The sequence below is a fragment of the Ylistrum balloti genome, unplaced genomic scaffold (assembly GCF_031769215.1).
Source record: "Ylistrum balloti isolate Yb309-2 unplaced genomic scaffold, AGI_CSIRO_Ybal_v1 Utg369796, whole genome shotgun sequence".
In the NCBI taxonomy this organism is placed as follows: domain Eukaryota; kingdom Metazoa; phylum Mollusca; class Bivalvia; order Pectinida; family Pectinidae; genus Ylistrum; species Ylistrum balloti.
Genome location: NW_026781976.1, coordinates 557,151 through 583,168, shown reverse-complemented (window position 1 = coordinate 583,168; position 26,018 = coordinate 557,151). Strand labels below are relative to the sequence as shown.

At 35.8% G+C, this 26,018-nt stretch overlaps 1 protein-coding gene across 1 annotated transcript; it reads left to right on the top strand.

Annotated features, from left to right (window-relative positions):
- Positions 1-250: 250 nt before the first annotated feature.
- On the top strand, positions 251-25,288 carry LOC132544390 (serine/arginine repetitive matrix protein 1-like). The gene is given in 8 exon segments (XM_060207974.1): positions 251-468; positions 1,102-1,513; positions 17,285-17,366; positions 17,691-17,771; positions 17,774-18,263; positions 20,159-20,188; positions 23,298-23,322; positions 24,196-25,288. Coding segments are annotated over 8 exon segments (2,388 nt in total). The 3' UTR covers positions 25,246-25,288.
- The last annotated feature ends 730 nt before the right edge of the window (positions 25,289-26,018 follow it).

Below are 26,018 nucleotides of genomic sequence, written 5' to 3'. Positions count from 1 at the left end.
AGGACAGAGACGACACAATGAATTATAGATCTATGTATACCATAGCTAACAGTGGAGTTCTCCTACAAACAAAATCATTTGTATTCAGACACCGTATAACGAATCACCTGCAATTAACATTGTCTTTACTCAATTGCCGGTATACACTGTGAAAACGCCCTCGGGTTATTTCGGCAAACTTCGCTTCAGTTGCGCTTTAAAGGCCGCGTAAGGCTTTAGTGATATTCTATATTCAAATGTACACAGTTCTATGTGTACACGAGATTATTATAGTGGAGAATTTTTCGTGTCCGCTCAGGTGTGTCACGAATCCAGCGCCTCCCTCGGTACCTCTCGGAGAAGCATTACACCAGACCGGGTCCATGGATGGGAGTTGTATGGGGCACTAAGTCACATTAAGACGACCCCTCGGGGAATACCTATTAGGAGTACCGACAGGGTGCTGACTGTCCCTCCTCCTGATACAAGGTAAGCCGGCCCCAGCCTCACGCCTCCAGGAAGGCGTGGTCGAGCTCTCCAGTTGTACAGTAGGTACTGAAAACATACCTAAACATTGATGAATCAGGATAATTCCTAAATTATTGAGATATCTGCTACACTGTAGGTAATATAGTCCTCAATTATCACAGGTGTGGTGTATTGATTACTATAAATGTCTGCTCTGTTAACTACATTCACATCAGGCCAGACTGGTTTTCTATTTTTATAACTGAAGTGGTGTTTTGAAATATTAAGATCAAGCTTAAATGGTTTGATAACTCGTTTTCCTTTGTGATGGCTTAACGCGGATAATCTTGACTTTTTACATCGCCTTTGTTAATAAATATTATAAATACACGTTGACGAGGAAGTGTTATTGAAGACTGATCATAGACTATGAAGTTAGGGAACCGTGACATATATTAAATCTGTATACATACTTGTATGTGTACATTACTGGTGTGCAGTACTTCCTTATCTTCATACAGAACCCACTGGAACTGTGATGATATCTAATTAGTGTGTAGTCGTGACATAATGCTTACTACAGATATATATATTGACGTATAGATATTGGTTACTTATTAAGGAATAGTGCAGGGCAGTTAATATTTATTTTAGAAACCGTCATAGTCCTGCTAGTCCTCTAAACGACATCAATAAAGTGAACCGTCATAGTCCTGCTAGTCCTCTAAACGACATCAATAAAGTGAACCGTCATAGTCCTGCTAGTCCTCTAAACGACATCAATAAAGTGAACCGTCATAGTCCTGCTAGTCCTCTAAACGACATCAATAAAGTGAACCGTCATAGTCCTGCTAGTCCTCTAAACGACATCAATAAAGTGAACCGTCATAGTCCTGCTAGTCCTCTAAACGACATCAATAAAGTGAACCGTCATAGTCCTGCTAGTCCTCTAAACGACATCAATAAAGTGAACCGTCATAGTCCTGCTAGTCCTCTAAACGACATCAATAACGTGGTGGTTATACGGGTTACGGGTTTATATTTATCTCAGGAATACTGGGAAAAAGTAAATCCTCTATTATACCAGCACCCGGTACTTAGTCATGCTTGTGTAGTTTAAGGTAGGGCTGTCTAACTATGGGTGTTCCCGATATTGTAAAACTCTAACGTGTGTACCCCGCCGTATCCGGATGGAATTGTGACAGTCTCTATTCACGAAGTAGTCACAGCAAAAACGACACATCGTTATTGTAGTGCTACTGGAAACGGACTGTCAACACCCGCCCTATGACAATAAGAGAGAGCTACCAAACACCCTAATTGTAGCGCTGGCTGGACAGCAACGAGTACATGCTAATAGGGACATCAACTAATACAACAATATAAAAATCTGTAAGCGACATCCGCTGGGTATGATGTCAGCGTGATTAGATCAGCTGTGGGTGACCCCACATTTAACATTAAAACATATTCTAAAACACTTTAAGTAAATAAAGACACTATTTATTAATCAAGTCCAATCACAACACGAAGTTCTCCGCTTACTCATGATTAAATGTTGTATAACTGTAAGAAAAGCTTCACTAATTGTAGTTTTTACCATGATGGTACAGTACAGTGCTTCTCAACCCTCTCTACAGTCACAGTTAATGGACCGTGTGTAAACGATTGCGTACGTAGTTTGGAGAGAGATATCTTACAATCTTCGTCTATCTCTAAATTTCTTTTTACAAAGATTTTCTCTCGTAATTAGTCCCATCAATATTCTCCGTTACCGTTTCCGGGTTTGATCTTTTTCCTTTGAGTTTCTGTTCGTCCATACATCCTTTGTGTGTCGATTAAAAGAACTCGGCCGTTTAATCAAATGTTATACATCAGACCAAAAGTTGTTTTGAAATGACCCGATTTTTATGCGCATATATAAATATCGTTTAGATAACTGATATTGACGTTTACTAAGAACAGGTTTGTGATATGATATCGTTGATTAAAAGGGTATTAATTTACTCATGAAAAAATACAAACTCACTATCCGGAACGCCTACTGGACGAGAGGATGACATCAGGACTGGGTACTAGAAATATACGCTATTGTGAGGATGACATCAGGACTGGGTACTAGAAACAGGACTGGGTACTAGAAATGTACGTTATTGTGAGGAGGACATTAGGTGTGTGTACTAGAAATGTACATTATTGTGAGGATGACATCAGATGTGTGTACTAGAAATATACATTATTGTGAGGAGGACATCAGATGTGTGTACTAGAAATATACATTATTGTGAGGATGACATCAGGACTGGGTACTAGAAATGTACATTATTGTGAGGAGGACATCAGGTGTGTGTACTAGAAATGTACATTATTGTGAGTATGACATCAGGACTAGGTACCAGAAATGTACATTATTGTGAGTATGGCATCAGGTGTGTGTACTAGAAATGTACATTATTGTTAGGATGACATCAGGTGTGTGTACTAGAAATGTACATTATTGTGAGGATGACATCAGGTGTGTGTACTAGAAATGTACATTATTGTGAGGAGGACATCAGATGTGTGTACTAGATATGTACATTATTGTGAGGATGACATCAGAACTGGGTACTAGAAATGTACATTATTGTTAGGATGACATCAGGACTGGGCACTAGAAATATACATTATTGTGAGGAGGACATCAGGACTAGGTACGAGAAATGTACATTATTGTGAGGAGGAAATCAGATGTGTGTACGAGAAATGTACATTATTGTGAGGAGGACATCAGGACTGGGTACTAGAAATGTACATTATTGTGAGTATGACATCAGGTGTGTGTACTAGAAATGTACATTATTGTTAGGATGACATCAGGTGTGTGTACTAGAAATGTACATTATTGTGAGGATGACATCAGGTGTGTGTACTAGAAATGTACATTATTGTGAGGAGGACATCAGATGTGTGTACTAGAAATGTACATTATTGTGAGTATGACATCAAGTGTGTGTACTAGAAATGTACATTATTGTGAGGAGGACATCAGGTGTGTGTACTAGAAATGTACATTATTGTGAGGAGGACATCAGATGTGTGTACTAGAAATGTACATTATTGTGAGGATGACATCAGGACTAGGTACCAGAAATGTACATTATTGTGAGGAGGACATTAGGACTGGGTACTAGAAATGTACATTATTGTGAGTATGGCATCAGGTGTGTATACTAGAAATGTACATTATTGTTAGGATGACATCAGGTGTGTGTACTAGAAATGTACATTATTGTGAGGATGACATCAGGTGTGTGTACTAGAAATGTACATTATTGTGAGGAGGACATCAGATGTGTGTACTAGATATGTACATTATTGTGAGGATGACATCAGATGTGTGTACGAGAAATGTACATTATTGTGAGGAGGACATCAGGACTGGGTACTAGAAATGTACATTATTGTGAGTATGACATCAGGTGTGTGTACTAGAAATGTACATTATTGTTAGGATGACATCAGGTGTGTGTACTAGAAATGTACATTATTGTGAGGATGACATCAGGTGTGTGTACTAGAAATGTACATTATTGTGAGGAGGACATCAGATGTGTGTACTAGAAATGTACATTATTGTGAGTATGACATCAAGTGTGTGTACTAGAAATGTACATTATTGTGAGGAGGACATCAGGTGTGTGTACTAGAAATGTACATTATTGTGAGGATGACATCAGATGTGTGTACTAGAAATGTACATTATTGTGAGTATGACATCAAGTGTGTGTACTAGAAATGTACATTATTGTGAGGAGGACATCAGGTGTGTGTACTAGAAATGTACATTATTGTTAGGATGACATCAGGACTGGGTACTAGAAATGTACATTATTGTAAGGAGGACATCAGGTGTGTGTGCTATAAATGTACATTATTGTGAGTATGACATCAGGTGTGTGTACTAGAAATGTACATTATTGTGAGTATGACATCAGGTGTGTGTACTAGAAATGTACATTATTGTTAGGATGACATCAGGACTGGGTACTAGAAATGTACATTATTGTGAGTATGACATCAGGTGTGTGTACTAGAAATGTACATTATTGTGAGGATGACATCAGGTGTGTGTACTAGAAATGTACATTATTGTGAGGAGGACATCAGATGTGTGTACTAGAAATGTACATTATTGTGAGTATGACATCAAGTGTGTGTACTAGAAATGTACATTATTGTGAGGATGACATCAGATGTGTGTACTAGAAATGTACATTATTGTGAGGAGGACATCAAGTGTGTGTACTAGAAATGTACATTATTGTGAGGAGGACATCAGGTGTGTGTACTAGAAATGTACATTATTGTTAGGATGACATCAGGACTGGGTACTAGAAATGTACATTATTGTAAGGAGGACATCAGGTGTGTGTTCTAGAAATGTACATTATTGTGAGTATGACATCAAGTGTGTGTACTAGAAATGTACATTATTGTGAGGAGGACATCAGATGTGTGTACTAGAAATGTACATTATTGTGAGTATGACATCAAGTGTGTGTACTAGAAATGTACATTATTGTGAGGATGACATCAGATGTGTGTACTAGAAATGTACATTATTGTGAGGAGGACATCAAGTGTGTGTACTAGAAATGTACATTATTGTGAGGAGGACATCAGGTGTGTGTACTAGAAATGTACATTATTGTTAGGATGACATCAGGACTGGGTACTAGAAATGTACATTATTGTAAGGAGGACATCAGGTGTGTGTTCTAGAAATGTACATTATTGTGAGTATGACATCAAGTGTGTGTACTAGAAATGTACATTATTGTGAGGAGGACATCAGGTGTGTGTACTAGAAATGTACATTATTGTTAGGATGACATCAGGACTGGGTACTAGAAATGTACATTATTGTGAGTATGACATCAGGTGTGTGTACTAGAAATGTACATTATTGTTAGGATGACATCAGGACTGGGTACTAGAAATGTACATTATTGTGAGGATGACATCAGGTGTGTGTACTGTATATATTGTTTTGAAAATGTGATCACACAACGTGAACATCAAAGTTGATCTTTGTATCATATTTAACATTTTATTCTGGTCGCTTTGGTTTTTTACTTAGTTTCAGAATTACTATGCTATCAGCTCCTAGCATCACTTCATATAAAGTGACTTGCTTGTGTGTATTACACACTTTTCATTGTCAGGATTACTAAACATCTTTTTACCTGTGTTGACGTTTGATGACGATTAAAACACATTAGGTCACGTACATGCACGACGTCAAATTGATATCATTTTTGACTAAATTACACTCTCGCACCACATGTACGATAGGACTCGCACTGTCCTGATGTAAAACATGTTAATCTTAGGCGTTCACACCCCATGTAAACATTTATAAGTGTAATGGCCCCTGTTTTCACCCCATTAGTGTAATGTTGTGTATATACATATGATGAGATTGGAATGCTGTGTTACTCGTACAAATCAACAGCACAGCCTCTGGCTTTACAATACCTTGTCACGGTGTTATTGTAGATCTGTTTGTTTACCTGTCTATACTTCATCATAGTTCACTGTTCTCTTGTGAGGGGCTCTAGTTAACTGCTTAACTATGATAACTTAGTAAGAATTCACTGTTCTCTTGTGAGGGGAGCTAGTTAACTGATTAACTATGATAACTTAGTAAGAATTCACTGTTCTCTTGTGAGGGGAGCTAGTTAACTGCTTAACTATGATAACTTAGTAAGACTTCACTGTTCTCTTGTGAGGGTAGCTAGTTAACTGCTTAACTATGATAACTTAGTAAGACTTCACTGTTCTCTTGTGAGGGTAGCTAGTTAACTGCTTAACTATGATAACTTAGTAAGACTTCACTGTTCTCTTGTGAGGGTAGCTAGTTAACTGATTAACTATGATAACTTAGTAAGACTTCACTGTTCTCTTGTGAGGGTAGCTAGTTAACTGCTTAACTATGATAACTTAGTAAGACTTCACTGTTCTCTTGTGAGGGTAGCTAGTTAACTGCTTAACTATGATAACTTAGTAAGACTTCACTGTTCTCTTGTGAGGGTAGCTAGTTAACTGATTAACTATGATAACTTAGTAAGACTTCACTGTTCTCTTGTGAGGGGAGCTAGTTAACTGATTAACTATGATAACTTACTAAGACTTCACTGTTCTCTTGTGAGGGGAGCTAGTTAACTGATTAACTATGATAACTTACTAAGACTTCACTGTTCTCTTGTGAGGGGAGCTAGTTAACTGATTAACTATGATAACTTAGTAAGACTTCACTGTTCTCTTGTGAGGGGAGCTAGTTAACTGATTAACTATGATAACTTAGTAAGACTTCACTGTTCTCTTGTGAGGGGAGCTAGTTACCTGTTTAACTATGATAACTTAGTAAGACTTCACCGTGCTCTTGTGAGGGGAGCTAGTTAACTGATTAACTATGATAACTTAGTAAGACTTCACTGTTCTCTTGTGAGGGGCTCTAGTTCACTGCTTAAGTATGATAACTTAGTAAGACTTCACTGTTCTCTTGTGAGGGGAGCTTGTTAACTACTTAACTATGATAACTTAGTAAGACTTCACCGTGCTCTAATGATAAATATTTATATTATTCGACGGACTATTATATATAATTCGAAAACTGCTTGTGTGTAATAAATTATCTTCAATAAAAGGAGATTGAAAGCAGGTCATCAAAACTCACCACATACCGATTCAAATCAAACTAACTGAAAATGATCAACCAATAAACGTTAAGATAAATATCAGTTTAAAAGACCGGCACATGACAATGGAATTGAAAATAATGATTTAAAAAAAATACATAACAATTACGAGAAATCTATGTACAGGTATAAATAACGATCACATAGAGATTAAGATAAATCTATGTACAGGTATAAATAACCATCACATAGAGATTAAGATAAATCTATGTACAGGTATAAATAACGATCACATAGAGATTAAGATAAATCTATGTACAGGTATAAGCTACTATCACATAGAGATTCAGACAAAACTGTATAAACTACTAGTCACATAATGATTAAGATGAGACTGTATAAACTACTTGTCACATAATGATTAAGATAAACCTGTATAAACTACTTGTCACATAATGATTAAGATGAGACTGTATAAACTACTTGTCACATAATGATTAAGATAAACCTGTATAAACTACTTGTCACATAATGATTAAGATGAGACTGTATAAATAATGATTAAGATAAACTGTATAAACTACTTGTCACATAATGATTAAGATGAGACTGTATAAACTACTAATGATTAAGATAAACTGTATAAACTACTAGTCACATAATGATTAAGATGAGACTGTATAAACTACTGATTAAGATAAACCTGTATAAACTACTTGTCACATAATGATTAAGATAAACCTGTATAAACTATTAGTCACATAATGATTAAGATGAGACTGTATAAACTACTAGTCACATAATGATTAAGATAAACCTGTATAAACTACTTGTCACATAATGATTAAGATAAACCTGTATAAACTACTTGTCACATAATGATTAAGATGAGACTGTATAAACTACTAGTCACATAATGATTAAGATAAACTGTATAAACTACTTGTCACATAATGATTAAGATGAGACTGTATAAACTACTTGTCACATAATGATTAAGATAAACTACTTGTCACATAATGATTAAGATGAGACTGTATAAACTACTTGTCACATAATGATTAAGACAAAACTGTATAAACTACTTGTCACATAATGATTAAGATGAGACTGTATAAACTACTAGTCACATAATGATTAAGATGAGACTGTATAAACTACTTGTCACATAATGATTAAGATGAGACTGTATAAACTACTTGTCACATAATGATTAAGATGAGACTGTATAAACTACATAATGATTAAGATGAGACTTGTCACATAATGATTAAGATAAACCTGTATAAACTACTAGACACATAATGATTAAGATGAGACTGTATAAACTACTTGTCACATAATGATTAAGATGAGACTGTATAAACTACTTGTCACATAATGATTAAGATAAACCTGTATAAACTACTTGTCACATAATTATTAAGATGAACCTGTATAAACTACTTGTCACATAATGATTAAGATGAGATTAAGATAAACCTGTATAAACTACTTGTCACATAATGATTAAGATGAGACTACATAATGATTAAGATGAGACTGTATAAACTACTACTGTCACATAATGATTAAGATGAGACTGTATAAACTACTTGTCACATAATGATTAAGATAAACCTGTATAAACTACTAGTCACATAATGATTAAGACAAAACTGTATAAACTACTAGTCACATAATGATTAAGATAAACACATAATAATGAGACTGTATAAACTACTTGTCACATAATGATTAAGATGAGACTGTATAAACTACTTGTCACATAATGATTTAGATGAGACTGTATAAACTACTTGTCACATAATGATTAAGATAAACTGTATAAACTACTACACATAATGATTAAGATAACTGTATAAACTACTTGTCACATAATGATTAAGATGAACTACTTGTCACATAATGATTAAGATAACATAATGATTACTACTTGTCACATAATGATTAAGATGAGACTGTATAAACTACTTGTCACATAATGATTAAGATGAGACTGTATAAACTACTTGTCACATAATGATTAAGATGAGACTGTATAAACTACTAGTCACATAATGATTAAGATGAGTATAAACTACTAGTCACATAATGATTGTCACATAATGATTAAGATGAAACTGTCACATAATGATTAAGATAAACCTGTATAAACTACTTGTCACATAATGATTAAGATGAGACTGTATAAACTACTAGTCACATAATGATTAAGATGTATAAACTACTTGTCACATAATGATTAAGACAAAACTGTATAAACTACTTGTCACATAATGATTAAGATGAGACTGTATAAACTACTTGTCACATAATGATTAAGATGAGACTGTATAAACTACTTGTCACATAATGATTAAGATAAACCTGTATAAACTACTTGTCACATAATGATTAAGATAAACCTGTATAAACTACTATGTCACATAATGATTAAGATGACCTGTACATAATGATTAAGATGTATAAACTACTACTTGTCACATAATGATTAAGATAAACTGTATAAACTACTTGTCACATAATGATTAAGATGAGACTGTATAAACTGTTAAGATAAACTACTTGTCACATAATGATTAAGATAAACTACTAGTCACATAATGATTAACATGTATAAACTACTTGTCACATAATGATTAAGATGAGACTGTATAAACTACTTGTCACATAATGATTAAGATAAACTGTATAAACTACTATAAACTACTTGTCACATAATGATTAAGATAAACCTGTATAAACTACTTGTCACATAATGATTAAGATAATGAGACTGTATAAACTACTGTATATAAACTACTTGTCACATAATGATTAAGATGAGACTGTATAAACTACTTGTCACATAATGATTAAGATGAGACTGTATAAACTACTTGTCACATAATGATTAAGATAAACCTGTATAAACTACTTGTCACATAATGATTAAGATAAACCTGTATAAACTATTAGTCACATAATGATTAAGATGAGACTGTATAAACTACTTGTCACATAATGATTAAGATGAGACTGTATAAACTACTTGTCACATAATGATTAAGATGAGACTGTATAAACTACTGTATAAACTACTACATAATGATTAAGATGAACTGTATAAACTACTTGTACATAATGATTAAGATGAGAGACTGTATAAACTACTTGTCACATAATGATTAAGATAAACCTGTATAAACTACTTGTCACATAATGATTAAGATAAACCTGTATAAACTACTAGTCACATAATGATTAAGATGAGACTGTATAAACTACTTGTCACATAATGATTAAGATGAGACTGTATAAACTACTTGTCACATAATGATTAAGATAAACCTGTATAAACTACTAGTCACATAATGATTAAGACAAAACTGTATAAACTACTAGTCACATAATGATTAAGATGAGACTGTATAAACTACTAGTCACATAATGATTAAGATGAGACTGTATAAACTACTAGTCACATAATGATTAAGACAAGTTAGTTAAGAAACGTCATTCAGTGTAACTCGTGATATGACACCCTTCACGTTACCTGTGTCAATAAATTCCTAAAACATATATGTTAAATGCTGTCATAAGCAAATGCCATTTACTTTGATTTCTCGTCATGAATACGATTATATATATATATATATATATATATATTGAATACGTTTGCATTTAATAGTCTCCACAGATCATTCTATCTTACATAAGTTTGGGGAGACGCTGCACAGTATTTGGTGTTTATTGAAAACGCATGACTGGAGCAGTTACATGTTCTACCACGCCTTGTTACCTGCGTGTCGTAATACAATAGTTATCTCATCTGTCAGTGTGCCAGACGCGTAAGTGTTTTTGGTTAAAGATTCACGTTAATGGCAAGCAGAAACACTTATATACGTGTATAAAAAGAAAATGTCATTGAGAACAACTCCAACAGCGCCGCTTCAGTAGTAGAAAACTACATTAAAACGGAGCAAAGAAAATGTAGGACAAAATATAGAAACGTGGAATATTACAGAAAAGTAGAATATGGCAGAGACATGTAGAATAGGGCAGAGACATGTAGAATAGGGTATAGACATGTAGAATAGAGCGTAGACATGTAGAATAGGACATAGACATGTAGAATAGAGCGTAGAAATGTAGAATAGAGCGTAGACATGTAGAATAGAGCGTAGACATGTAGAATAGGACATAGACATGAAGAATAGGGCGTAGACATGTACAATAGGACATAGACATGTCGAATAGGGCGTAGACGTGTAGAATAGAGCGTAGAAATGTAGAATAGGACATAGACATGAAGAATAGGGCGTAGGCATGTAGAATAGAACGTAGACATGTAGAATAGAGCGTAGACATGTAGAATAGAGCGTAGACATGTAGAATAGAGAACATATATGTAGAATAGAGCGTAGAAATGTAGAATAGGGCGTAGACATGTAGAATAGGGCGTAGACATGTAGAATAGGGCATAGACATGTAGAATAGAACGTAGACATGTAGAATAGAGAATATATATGTAGAATAGAGCGTAGACATGTAGAATAGGGCGTAGACATGTAAGATAGAACATATACATGCAGAATAGGACATAGACATGTAGAATAGAGTGTAAAAACATAGAATGTAACATAGCAACGTAATATTTGGCATAGAAATGTAGAACATAACATAGAACCGTAGTTTGAACGCAAAAAAGAAATTATTTATCGAGCAAAATTAAAGAACAACATACCATAGAAATGTATGATAATGGTAAATGAATAACAATAGACACCAGCTCTGTGGATTATAATTCCTCATGTGTATCGACATTGTTTGAATATCTATTGTTGTGGGCTATTACAATACAAAATACAACTCTCTCACTAACAAAAAAGCTGTAGGTGTATTCAACAAGATGACAACGAATGCCATGCAAAAGTGGGAAGAACTAACGCCATGTCTATATATAAACCAAGAAAAATCACGGGTATTTGTCGAAATCAGCATTCAACATCCCTGTTTATCTCACCAAATGACAAGCTCAGTTACCAGTTTGAGTTGCCTTTTCCCCGGACTGTCGTTTTCTTCTCTCTAAAACTTCTGTAACAAGAGTACAAACGTTAATTTTCACTAGGAGGTCTATAGTTCACAGGATTAGTCCAGGAGCGATGTTTAAAATTAATCTTACCAACTGCATTCTCTATAACGAAGCAAAAAATCTGAAATGCTTACGAGTTTTAGGCAGGCCATAGCGAACTTTCTATCAATTTCTGATAAAATGGTAACCGAGACGTTTCATTAGATTTGGTCCATGCACTGAGTGCTCTACAAACCAGAACATGAAAACATTTGCTTAAGTATGTAATTGAAGATATACCGTGTTACTGTTGACAAAATCAGTTATATTAATGTTCCAAATTCTGTTCATGTAGCCGAGGTAGTGAAACAATCATGATGGTGGACGTTTACTTTACTTGTGTTTGAAGTCTTTATTGACCTTTCGTCAAGAGAGGTGAACAATCGTATACAGGTTCTGTTCTTCACAACAATTGAGTGTACATCTGATAAACCTGCAGAACCGGTGTCTGGTGGTTAAATAAATATCCCAGTAGTGTTTATAAAAGGTGTGTATTTATCTACAGGTAATACTAGACGGGCAATTATTGCCCATAACCAGACTTTAGAAGACGGGGCAGAACCAGGAAGCGATATTTCTATGTTATATCGTTACGTGTCATTAATAACTTCTATTAGTCACTGCTATTTAAGGCGAAATGGTCATAACAGGTTCTTCTATATACAGTAGGGCGATATGTGTCTGATTTGAAATCTGCGTAAAACAATATGAAGCGAGGATGTGTACCCATTTTAAGCAATCTAAGACAATGATATTTACCTATTGTAAACAATCTAAACGATGGTGTGTAACTATTTTAAGCAATCTAAGACAATAAGATGTACCTATTGTAAACAATCTAAACGATGTTGTGTGCCTATTGTAAACAATCTAAGACAACTTGTATGTACTTATTTTAAACATTTACTCAGAATTGAAGAGACGACACACTGGTGCACTTTTTTGATAGATTTAGCATTAGACATATTATGTATGAAGTAATATACTAGTATAAAACCATGCCATTAAACTATTCCTCCTTCTCTGACTCACCAATAATATAAGGCCACGAATGATATCGAGGAGGGATGTAAAGAAAATCCAAATCACAAGGGACAAACAACAACTAAAATACCGATATGTCAACAGAAGCTTCATTAAATCTCAAAATGTATTAAAGTAGAGTATAATACGGAAAAAAAGTACTGGCAAAATAAGACCAGATGTTCCGGAATGGAAAGCGTCTTCTGCTTTATCGACGTCACCTGCCGTATAAAAGATGGAGATAATCATTCAACTATTTTAATCAATTTGGCAAACGTTAAAAATGAGATTAACATATTTTATCTTGGGTGTTTTACAGTTTACCTGTCACTGTGGATTGTGTTTTATAGTTTACCTGTCACTGTGGATTGTGTTTTACATTTTACCTGTCACTGTGGATTGTATTTTACAGTTAACCTGTCAATGTGGATTGTGTTTACAGTTTACCTGTCACTGTGGATTGTGTTTTACAGTTTATCTGTCAATGTGGATTGTGTTTTACAGTTTACCTGTCAATGTGGATTGTGTTTTACAGTTTACCTGTCACTGTGGATTGTGTTTACAGTTTACCTGTCACTGTGGATTGTGTTTACAGTTTATCTGTCACTGTGGATTGTGTTTTACAGCTAACCTTCACTGTGGATTGTGTTTTACAGTTTATCTGTCACTGTGGGTTGTGTTTACAGTTAACCTGTCTCTGTGGATTGTGTTTACAGTTAACCTGTCTCTGTGGATTGTGTTTACAGTTAACCTGTCACTGTGGATTGTGTTTACTGTTTATCTGTCACTGTGGATTGTGTTTTACAGTTTACCTGTCATTGTTGATTGTGTTTTACAGTTTACCTGTCACTGTGGATTGTGTTTACAGTTTACCTGTCTCTGTGGATTGTGTTTACAGTTAACCTGTCACTATGGATTGTGTTTACTGTTTATCTGTCACTGTGGATTGTGTTTTACAGTTAACCTGTCACTGTTGATTGTGTTTTACAGTTAACCTGTCACTGTTGATTGGGTTTTACAGTTTACCTGTCACTGTGGATTGTGTTTACAGTTTATCTGTCACTGTGGGTTGTGTGTACAGCTAACCTTCACTGTGGATTGTGTTTTACAGTTAATCTGTCACTGTGGGTTGTGTTTACAGTTTACCTGTCAATGTGGATTGTGTTTACAGTTTATCTGTCTCTGTGGATTGTGTTTACAGCTAACCTTCACCGTGGATTGTGTTTTACAGTTTACCTGTCACTGTGGATTGTGTTTTATAGTTTACCTGTCACTGTGGATTGTGTTTACAGTTTACCTGTCACTGTGGATTGTGTTTTACAGTTTACCTGTCACTGTGGATTGTGTTTTACAGTTTACCTGTCACTGTGGATTGTGTTTTACAGTTTATCTGTCAATGTGGATTGTGTTTTACAGTTTACCTGTCTCTGTGGATTGTGTTTACAGTTAACCTGTCACTATGGATTGTGTTTACTGTTTATCTGTCACTGTGGATTGTGTTTTACAGTTAACCTGTCACTGTTGATTGTGTTTTACAGTTAACCTGTCACTGTTGATTGGGTTTTACAGTTTACCTGTCACTGTGGATTGTGTTTACAGTTTATCTGTCACTGTGGGTTGTGTGTACAGCTAACCTTCACTGTGGATTGTGTTTTACAGTTAATCTGTCACTGTGGGTTGTGTTTACAGTTTACCTGTCAATGTGGATTGTGTTTACAGTTTATCTGTCTCTGTGGATTGTGTTTACAGCTAACCTTCACCGTGGATTGTGTTTTACAGTTTACCTGTCACTGTGGATTGTGTTTTATAGTTTACCTGTCACTGTGGATTGTGTTTACAGTTTACCTGTCACTGTGGATTGTGTTTTACAGTTTACCTGTCACTGTGGATTGTGTTTTACAGTTTACCTGTCACTGTGGATTGTGTTTTACAGTTTATCTGTCAATGTGGATTGTGTTTTACAGTTTACCTGTCTCTGTGGATTGTGTTTACAGCTAACCTTCACTGTGGATTGTGTTTTACAGTTAATCTGTCACTGTGGATTGTGTTTACAGTTTACCTGTCACTGTGGATTGTGTTTTACAGTTTATCTGTCACTGTGGATTGTGTTTACAGTTTATCTGTCTCTGTGGATTGTGTTTACAGTTAACCTGTCACTGTGGATTGTGTTTACAGTTTACCTGTCACTGTGGATTGTGTTTTACAGTTAATCTGTCACTGTGGGTTGTGTTTACAGTTTACCTGTCACTGTGGATTGTGTTTTACAGTTTATCTGTCACTGTGGATTGTGTTTACAGTTTATCTGTCTCTGTGGATTGTGTTTACAGTTAACCTGTCACTGTGGATTGTGTTTACAGTTTACCTGTCACTGTGGATTGTGTTTTACAGTTTATCTGTCACTGTGGATTGTGTTTACAGTTTACCTGTCACTGTGGATTGTGTTTTACAGTTTATCTGTCACTGTGGATTGTGTTTACAGTTTATCTGTCTCTGTGGATTGTGTTTACAGTTAACCTGTCACTGTGGATTGTGTTTACAGTTTACCTGTCACTGTGGATTGTGTTTTACAGTTTATCTGTCAATGTGGATTGTGTTTTACAGTTTACCTGTCAATGTGGATTGTGTTTTACAGTTTACCTGTCACTGTGGATTGTGTTTACAGTTTACCTGTCACTGTGGATTGTGTTTACAGTTTATCTGTCACTGTGGATTGTGTTTTACAGCTAACCTTCACTGTGGATTGTGTTTTACAGTTTATCTGTCACTGTGGATTGTGTTTACAGTTAACCTGTCTCTGTGGATTGTGTTTACAGTTAACCTGTCTCTGTGGATTGTGTTTACAGTTAACCTGTCACTGTGGATTGTGTTTACTGTTTATCTGTCACTGTGGATTGTGTTTTACAGTTTACCTGTCATTGTTGATTGTGTTTTACAGTTTACCTGTCACTGTGGATTGTGTTTACAGTTTACCTGTCTCTGTGGATTGTGTTTACAGTTAACCTGTCTCTGTGGATTGTGTTTACAGTTAACCTGTCACTATGGATTGTGTTTACTGTTTATCTGTCACTGTGGATTGTGTTTTACAGTTAACCTGTCACTGTTGATTGTGTTTTACAGTTAACCTGTCACTGTTGATTGGGTTTTACAGTTTACCTGTCACTGTGGATTGTGTTTACAGTTTACTTGTCACTTTGGATTGTGTTTTACAGTTTACCTGTTTCTGTGGATTGTGTTTTACAGTTTATCTGTCACTGTGGATTGTGTTTTACAGTTTACCTGTCACTGTGGATTGTGTTTTACAGTTAACCTGTCACTGTGGATTGTGTTTACTGTTTATCTGTCACTGTGGATTGTGTTTTACAGTTTACCTGTCACTGTGGATTGGGAGTATTCACCAAGATAACAAACTTGACATTGGTATTGTTACTGTATTTGTCTTGTGTAATGTCGTGGATAAGCTCGAGAGTCAAGATTCTGTTTCCTACCGTCGGTTCATATTTTCTACTCACTGAATACATTACTTACACAGAAGTCCAACGGAGATCTGTCGTTTTCTTTTTTATTTTATTTTGACATCTGTTGTCTAGCAGAGAACGATATTGGATTGCCATTTTCGGCTGTGTCCGACACGACAAATACCAAAACGGCTCGATCTTATTAATCGCAAATTATGGAACCGATTGGAAATTTCCATTTCCCGTATAATCTGGAATCCCGCACAAATGATTTTCGTGTTTCACCATATATAGTTTTCCCGTAGATTAATATTCTGCTTACAGTGTTCAACGCATACAATCTTTACCTCTCAATGTTCCCTGGCTGCGGCCTTCTGGGGTACCTTCTTGACTGACAACATGTTCAGTATACTTATACTTAGTCAGTTTGGCAATATGTGCTCTCCTGTGTTCTCTAGCACAGTCTCAGTCTCTCATTCAATGTTTACTATGTTTGTAATTCCTAAAACTTGTTTATTTGTAGTTACGGGTGTTGAATGGTAATATGGCGGTGGAACTGACGTCCCTTATTGTTGCCGGAGTGCTGGCGGGTGTACTCTGTGTCATACTGCTGTTCGTTATACCAGTCGTTTGTTACATCAGGTAAGCTGTTATTCCAAAGTACGTAGGTGTTACTCATACAGGCAATGTTTTTTAAAGCAGAGTTGTCTCCCTTCGATGTGATATCGATATACTGTCCTGACGTATCAAACTTTTGAAGTCATTTGATAATCTTACCGTATCTTTACCGTTAAACATATCAAAGAGTGGGAATCGATGCCCAGTCATGTAGTAATATCGCTATGAAATCTAGACTGAATTGTCGAGTAGCTTCCGAACGATGTTTCTACATTATTTAAGGCGGTTCACATTCACTCTACCCTGGCCTCATTATCATCGAACTGTATAACTCTATATTGATTCCAGACGTAAATCGCCACAGTCTTCAACAAACAGTAGACAACCACCCAAACCTATGGCCAATGGCATTCCCAGGCACAAGAAACCGAGACAACAGAATGGGATCCCTATGTCCAAAATGAATGGACGAACTCACAGTCCACGACATAATTATGACCCCCCAGGCTCAGTGAGAATGGCCCCAGTCCACCATCCTCATGTAGGACCCGTGCCAATGGTTGGCACCTTTCGGGGACCACCCCCTCGGCCGATTATCATCGGAACGACGTCATACTCCAGGGGATCTTATCCGACAGGGATGTATCCGATGGAGAATCCACACAGAGGAAGACACACAAGAGGAACACATTCCAGCGGATATCCATACATGGCCCACATGGGTCACATGGCGCCATCACAGTATCCCCCTATGGCCTATCCTTACTTCTTCGGTCAGCAGTATCCAGTCCAAGTTGTGTACGTGTCGGACTCTGATGAGAGTGACTCTACCGCCTCAGGAAGGTCTACAGTACGCGAGAGAAAATCTAGGTATCATCGCCAGTTCGTCTCTCCTAGAGTTCCCTCCACGATAGTTATCAAGTATGTAGAGTGACCATTGTCCTACCCCTTCTGTTGAAGCTTATTAACTAGCGTTAACCTTGCACTGGAGCCTCGTAAGTTCGGATGAGGGCTGCATCTGTAAGGTATAAAGGTGCCTTATAATCTTCATCCTAATTCAGGAGGTTCCAGTGTACTTCATGGTAAAGGAGGATGCGAACAGCGTCTGCTTTGACAATTTTAATCAATTCTACATATAACCAAATATAATGATATAGACATCTGTATCGCATGTATTTTCCTCTTCCAGACAGTTTTGTCTTTGGTGTTTACAAATAACGAGATATCTGTTGTCAAACAACTGAACAGAAGATGTATGTGACGATGTAATTCTATATATATAGCTGTTTGTATTGTATTTCATTATACATGTACTCTATACGAAAAATTCTGCAACGTCAAAATATGTAACGATGCTTTTCATTGGTCAGGTGTTACTTAGTATTTATATTAACACGCGCATCGAACGACACTCTGTTCCAAAATTAGTTTGGGCCTTGCTCAGAAGATCATGTGACATTGATAAAAGAATCTTCCATTACTACTGACGTTGTATAATGTATTCGGCATGTTTTATGGGATACAAATCTCTAGATTGGAAACTGTTTACTAAGGTTTATGTTAAACATATATAGCCTCGTTGTTTGTATTTCAAAGAGACAACATCACATAAGTGATACTTCTTTTTATTTCGTACAACCTACTTTATGGGTTACTGTCATAATTTCTTTTCGTGCTATTTTTTATATTCCTTTTTAACTTCTAATGTTTAAAAGAAGATTAATTACTATCTTCTAGATAGTCAAAGGGAGGTGTAACAAAGAACTAGTTAGTCAAGGGGAGGTGTAAAAAAGTACTAGTTAGTCAAAGGGAGATGTAACAAAGTACTAGTTAGTCAAGGGGAGGTGTAACAAAGTACTAGTTAGTCAAAGGGAGATGTAACAAAGTACTAGTTAGTCAAGGGGAGGTGTAACAAAGTACTAGTTAGTCAAGGGGAGGTGTAACAAAGAACCAGTCAGTCAAGGGGAGGTGTAACAAAGTACTAGTTAGTCAAGGGGAGGTGTAACAAAGTACTAGTTAGTCAAGGGGAGGTGTAACAAAGTATTAGCTAGTCAAGGGGAGGTGTAACAAAGGACTAGTTAGTCAAAGGGAGGTGTAACAAAAAACTAGTTAGTCAAGGGGAGGTGTAACAAAGAACTAGTTAGTCAAGGGGAGGTGTAACAAAGTACTAGTTAGTCAAGGGGAGGTGTAACAAAGAACTAGTTAGTCAAGGGGAGGTGTAAAAAAGTACTAGTTAGTCAAAGGGAGGTGTAACAAAGTACTAGTTAGTCAAGAGGAGGTGTAACAAAGAACTAGTTAGTCAAGGGGAGGTGTAAAAAAGTACTAGTTAGTCAAAGGGAGGTGTAACAAAGTACTAGTTAGTCAAGGGGAGGTGTAACAAAGAACTAGTTAGTCAAGGGGAGGTGTAACAAAGTACTAGTTAGTCAAGGGGAGGTGTAACAAAGTACCAGCTAGTTAAGGGGATATTAACAAAGGATTCGTTTTTTATATACAAGACAAGGTTAATTTGATGCAATATCGTAATTATTAACAAATGGGAAGATATTAGATACTGGTGCTATGGTTTATACCTGAGAGATGTTTTTTTTAAATACATGGTTTTTAATTTGATCCAAAAAAGGAGAGGATAAATACTAACGAGGATTATTAAGATGTTAACAACTTACCTGATCATTCGTATAGGGTGGTGGTTACCGAATTAACAATTATATTACCACAACTAATCAATGACATCGAGTACAAAAAGGTGGTGACTATCTCTCTATACACATTAACAAACGAGGTAAATTTCTCTACGTTTTATGGTATCATTACAGCGATAGTTCCTCGGAAACAGTTATCTCAGGGTATGTATATCAGTTACCAGAACATCGCATGGTTGCCTCTGCTTTATACAAAGCAACACGAAAATCGCATTTGTACAAGTATGCCTAAAATTGGAGACTGTTTGCTTCTCGGAAATGGAGTGTTGGCTTACATTTATGTAAACTGGATTGGGTTAAAGTATGTCTATAGTCAAATATACTGGCGTGAGGTGTAAGTGAAACGAAATAAAATATTGATATGCAGCTTAGATCATAACAATATGTCAATCTGTGACCGTAAATCTTGCATGTTTTATGAGATATTTAATCTCATTCAGACTTTCGAAATGTTTTACATGCTATCTTCTTTACATCATGAAACACGTTATACCTTCGTCATTGTAACAGTGTTGTCAGTATACCGTATTGTCATGGTAACAGTGTTGTCAGTATACCGTATTGTCATGGTAACAGTGTTGTCAGTATACCGTATTGTCATTGTAAGAGTGATGTCAGTATACCGTATTGTCATTGTACGAGTGATGTCAGTATACCGTATTGTCATGGTACGAGCGTCAGTATACCGTGTTGTCAAGGTACGAGTGATGTCAGTATACCGTATTATCATGGTACGAGTTATGTCGGTATATCGTATTGTCATGGAAGCAGTGATGTCAGTATACCGTATTGTCATTGTAAGAGTGATGTCAGTATACCGTATTGTCATTGTAAGAGTGTCAGTATACCGTATTGTCATGGTACGAGTGATGTCAGTATACCGTATTGTCAAGGTACGAGTGATGTCAGTATATCGTATTGTCAAGGTACGAGTGATGTTAGTATACCTCATTGTCACGTGACGTCTACAGTTACTAACCTTTAATAAGTATTCTGACCCATATTAATCTGTCTAGTTTTCTAAAACATCTTAGTTTAGTGTTTGTCCTGAAACATTCATTCCTTTCATCATGTACGGAGACAAATGTGATAAACTGATTTTCATAAATTTACTTCATTGATTGATTTCTCTAGAACAAACATTCTAATGTTGCTTTATTTTCTGGATATCCTAAACACTTTCTGGAACATTCTTTAATCTGTTTCTGGAATATTTTCAATTCTTATTTCAGTTCTGAAACAATTCTTAATATTGAATGGCGTTTTCAAACATTCATACCTTTGTTTGGTCTTCTGAAACAGTCTTGAATCTTTTATTGGTTTTCTGAAACATTTTTTAACACTTTGATTTTCTGAAACATTTTAACACTTTGATTGGTTTTCTGAAATATTTTAACACTTTGATTGGTTTTCTGAAACATTTTTAACACTTTGATTGGTTTTCTGAAATATTTTAACACTTTGATTGGTTTTCTGAAATATTTAAACACTTTGATTGGTTTTCTGAAACATTTTTAACACTTTGATTAAACGTCTGAAACATTTTTAACACTTTGATTGGTTTTCTGAAACATTTTTTACACTTTGATTGGTTTTCTGAAACATTTTTAACACTTTGATTGGTTTTCTGAAATATTTTAACACTTTGATTGGTTTTCTGAAACATTTTTAACACTTTGATTGGTTTTCTGAAACTTTTTTTACACTTTGATTGGTTTTCTGAAACATTTTTAACACTTTGATTAGTTTTCTGAAACATTTTTAACACTTTGATTGGTTTTCTGAAACATTTTTAACACTTTGATTAGTTTTCTGAAACATTTTTTACACTTTGATTAGTTTTCTGAAACATTTTTTACACTTTGATTGGTTTTCTGAAACATTTTTAACACTTTGATTAAATGTCTGAAACATTTTTAACACTTTGATTGGTTTTCTGAAACATTTTTTACACTTTGATTTTCTGAACATTTTAACACTTTGATTGGTTTTCTGAACATTTTAACACTTTGATTGGTTTTCTGAAACATTTTTAACACTTTGATTAAATGTCTGAAACATTTGTAACACTTTGATTGGTTTTCTGAAACATTTTTTACACTTTGATTGGTTTTCTGAAACATTTTTAACACTTTGATTGGTTTTCTGAACATTTTAACACTTTGATTGGTTTTCTGAAATATTTTTAACACTTTGATTAAATGTCTGAAACATTTTTAACACTTTGATTGGTTTTCTGAAACATTTTTTACACTTTGATTGGTTTTCTGAAACATTTTTAACACTTTGATTGGTTTTCTGAAACATTTTTTACACTTTGATTGGTTTTCTGAAACATTTTTAACACTTTGATTAAATGTCTGAAACATTTTTAACACTTTGATTGGTTTTCTGAAACATTTTTTACACTTTGATTTTCTGAACATTTTAACACTTTGATTGGTTTTCTGAACATTTTAACACTTTGATTGGTTTTCTGAAACATTTTTAACACTTTGATTAAATGTCTGAAACATTTTAACACTTTGATTAGTTTTCTGAAACATTTTTTACACTTTGATTGGTTTTCTGAAACATTTTTAACACTTTGATTGGTTTTCTGAAACATTTTTAACACTTTGATTAAATGTCTGAAACATTTTTAACACTTTGATTGGTTTTCTGAAACATTTTTTACACTTTGATTGGTTTTCTGAAACATTTTTAACACTTTGATTAAATGTCTGAAACATTTTTAACACTTTGATTGGTATTTTGAAACTTTTTTTAAGATATATTTTCACTTTGACTGGAGGTCTGAATAATTGTAACTTCAATGAAATATTCTTTACACTTTGATTGGTGGTTCTGAAATATTCCTAATTTAGGTTGATTTACTGGATATTTCAGTGAACACTTTTATCGGTTTCCTAAAACATTCTTTCGATCTATAAACATTTTAAACAATTTGCATGATTTTCTGATATCTTCATAACTTCAAATGGATTTTCTGTGACATTTCGGATTTGGACAAGAATCCTGAAAAAGAACACCGTTCTTGGATTTTTTTGAAAGAATCTAAAATTAAGTTCGAGTTCTGAAGAATTCTTAACATTGAGAAGTACATAGCAATATTCAATAAATTTGCTACATTTTTAAAAAACTTTTTACACTGGAAATTGTTGCTGTAGGAAATCATGGCGCTCTATATCTGTTATAATTTTGATTTGTTTTAGATACCAGACTAATGAAGAATTTTTTTTTTCATTTTCAGAGAAATGGATGAAGATCGAGAAGCGGTAGGTTCTGTTTCCATTGTTGACTCGATATAGCATTAAATATTCGTCATTCCTTACCCGATTCTCCATAGCGATGATACCCATTAAATATTCGTCATTCCTCACCAGCTTCTCCATAGTGATAATACCCATTGAATACTCGTCATTCCTTACCAGCCTCTCCATAGTGATAATACCCATTGAATACTCGTCATTCCTCACCAGCTTCTCCATAGTGATAATACCCATTGAATACTCGTCATTCCTCACCAGCTTCTCCATAGTGATAATACCCATTGAATACTCGTCATTCCTCACCAGCTTCTCCTTAGTGATAATACCCATTAAATATTCGTCATTCCTTACCAGCCTCTCCATAGTGATAATACCCATTAAATATTCGTCATTCCTCACCAGCTTCTCCATAGTGATAATACCCATTGAATACTCGTCATTCCTCACCAGCTTCTCCATAGTGATAATACCCATTGAATACTCGTCATTCCTCACCAGCTTCTCCTTAGTGATAATACCCATTGAATACTCGTCATTCCTCACCAGCCTCTCCATAGTGATAATACCCATTGAATACTCGTCATTCCTCACCAGCTTCTCCATAGTGATAATACCCATTGAATACTCGTCATTCCTTACCAGCCTCTCCATAGTGATGATGTCGCAGCCCGTTGAATAATGGTCTTTAGAACAACTGATTGTGTGATTGGACATTCTAGTTATATTTTCAGACTTTGATATGTACTAAATTTAATATTTTGGTATTATGTATCATAAAGTTATTAGCTGACTAGAGTTATTAGTAAATCTTGGCATATCAAAATAGTTCCATATCTACGTGTTAGTTGTTGATAAACATGAAATTTCTTATCTCTCCAGTCGAGACAGCCCCGCGATGTCCAGAGAAAACGACCAGACTCCCCTTTAAGAGAGGAGCCTGTGGTGTTGCGGGATCGATCCCCGTCCCGTTCTCGCTCTCGTAGCCCGCCTACGATGCCATTCTATCAGGATCTGAGAACGACGACACGACCCCCAGAAAGCCCAGCACGTAAGGACGAAAATGAGGTTAGCTCTGAGTTCGGTATGTTTCACCCAGCAGCTGGACCAAAATCAGGGGACGTAATTTACGCTCCGAAGAGTAACAAACCTAAGGAACGGGATCCGAGTCCAGAACCTGAAGGTTACACCTACGCTACTGTTATCAAACCTCAACCAGTGAAAGCCAAGAGTCGACAATCAGATGACTGGGGTGAGCCGGACCAAGATCTTGGTCCTACGTCACAAAATATTGGTTTGTCCATGTCGGAACGCCTACAGGGCATCGTTGAGGACGGCTGGGGCACGAATCCTCCAACAGAGATGCCATCTCAAGATCTTTCGCGGAGAAACGGCGACGTTGACATTCGAAAATCTACAAGAGAAGATAATGAAGATGCTTTTCCGCAAACTAGACAGCCCGATGAGAATCCATACACACGTACCGTCAGTAGATCCCCACCACCCTCACCTCCTCTGGACATCCCTAGTGCCGCAGCATCTCCGCGAGAATCCTTCATCAGGGACTACCCCAACAGTGAGCCGCACTCACCCGATAGACCCGTCACCCCACCATTCGACGGAATCACGCCGAGACCTTCGGTCAAGTCCAGGTCAGAATCACCCCCTCGACCGAGTACTTCGGCCAATCCAATGTCACAATCACAGAGCGAAAGAGCACACAGGTCCATGTTTTCTAACGACGTCCTGAAGGAGCTAAAACAACGGCAGAAATCAACCGAGGATTTAGTCGATGATGACGACTCTCATTCAAGATCTGTAAACTTTTCACCGTCACCCCCTACTATAATATCACAGGACAATTCAGTTGCTCCCCCTCCCCTGCCTGCTGGTATACCTGTCCCTCCCCCTCCTCCTCCCTTACCGCTATAGATGGCCTATTATAACTGTGCGCCACTCCATATGCTATACACTACACAGGTATGTAAACTTGATGGAAACCCTGTTTTCCTATGACGTTCCGTCTGTCTACTGTACTCAACATAGATACATTTACCAGATACATTATTGTATGTTATAATCTTAACGCATATTGCAATCTTCCGGTCTTTCTTCATTTTATAAATGTGAGGTAGTTCCTGGAACATATTTCCGACAACGATCCACAGATGGAGCCGAGGAGCAGAATATGAAATATATATTTTTGTAGACTTTGAAGGATACTACGGATTGACCGTTTTCTATATTGTATGTATTGTGACGTTTGTTCTGGAGAAAGTGGCAATAACGCGGACTGTCATTCTCTTGTTTTTCCGTAAAAGTTGTAAATGAATGTACGATGTATTTTTTTATATCAGTAAAGGAGAGAAAGTGATTAGATAAGAAATGTGATTTCCTACTTATAATTACCTGCAATATGTAAATGTATTCAGATACTACTTATTATAAAAGTCACATACTAGCATAAAATGTTGTCGACGTTGTAAATAAGCCATGTTACGTTTGTGTGTTCACTCATTTAAAGTGATGTATATGTTCAATCACGTAAACAAAATATAGCTGCTGCAACTTTAACAATGAGAAAAAATACTAACATAGTACTGAAATCAAAATAAATGTAGTTGACTGCTGTTGACTGTTCATGTCAAGAGGGTGGTTGCCATGGCTTCGTCAGTACCACAGCTGGTTGCTAGGATACCCTTTAT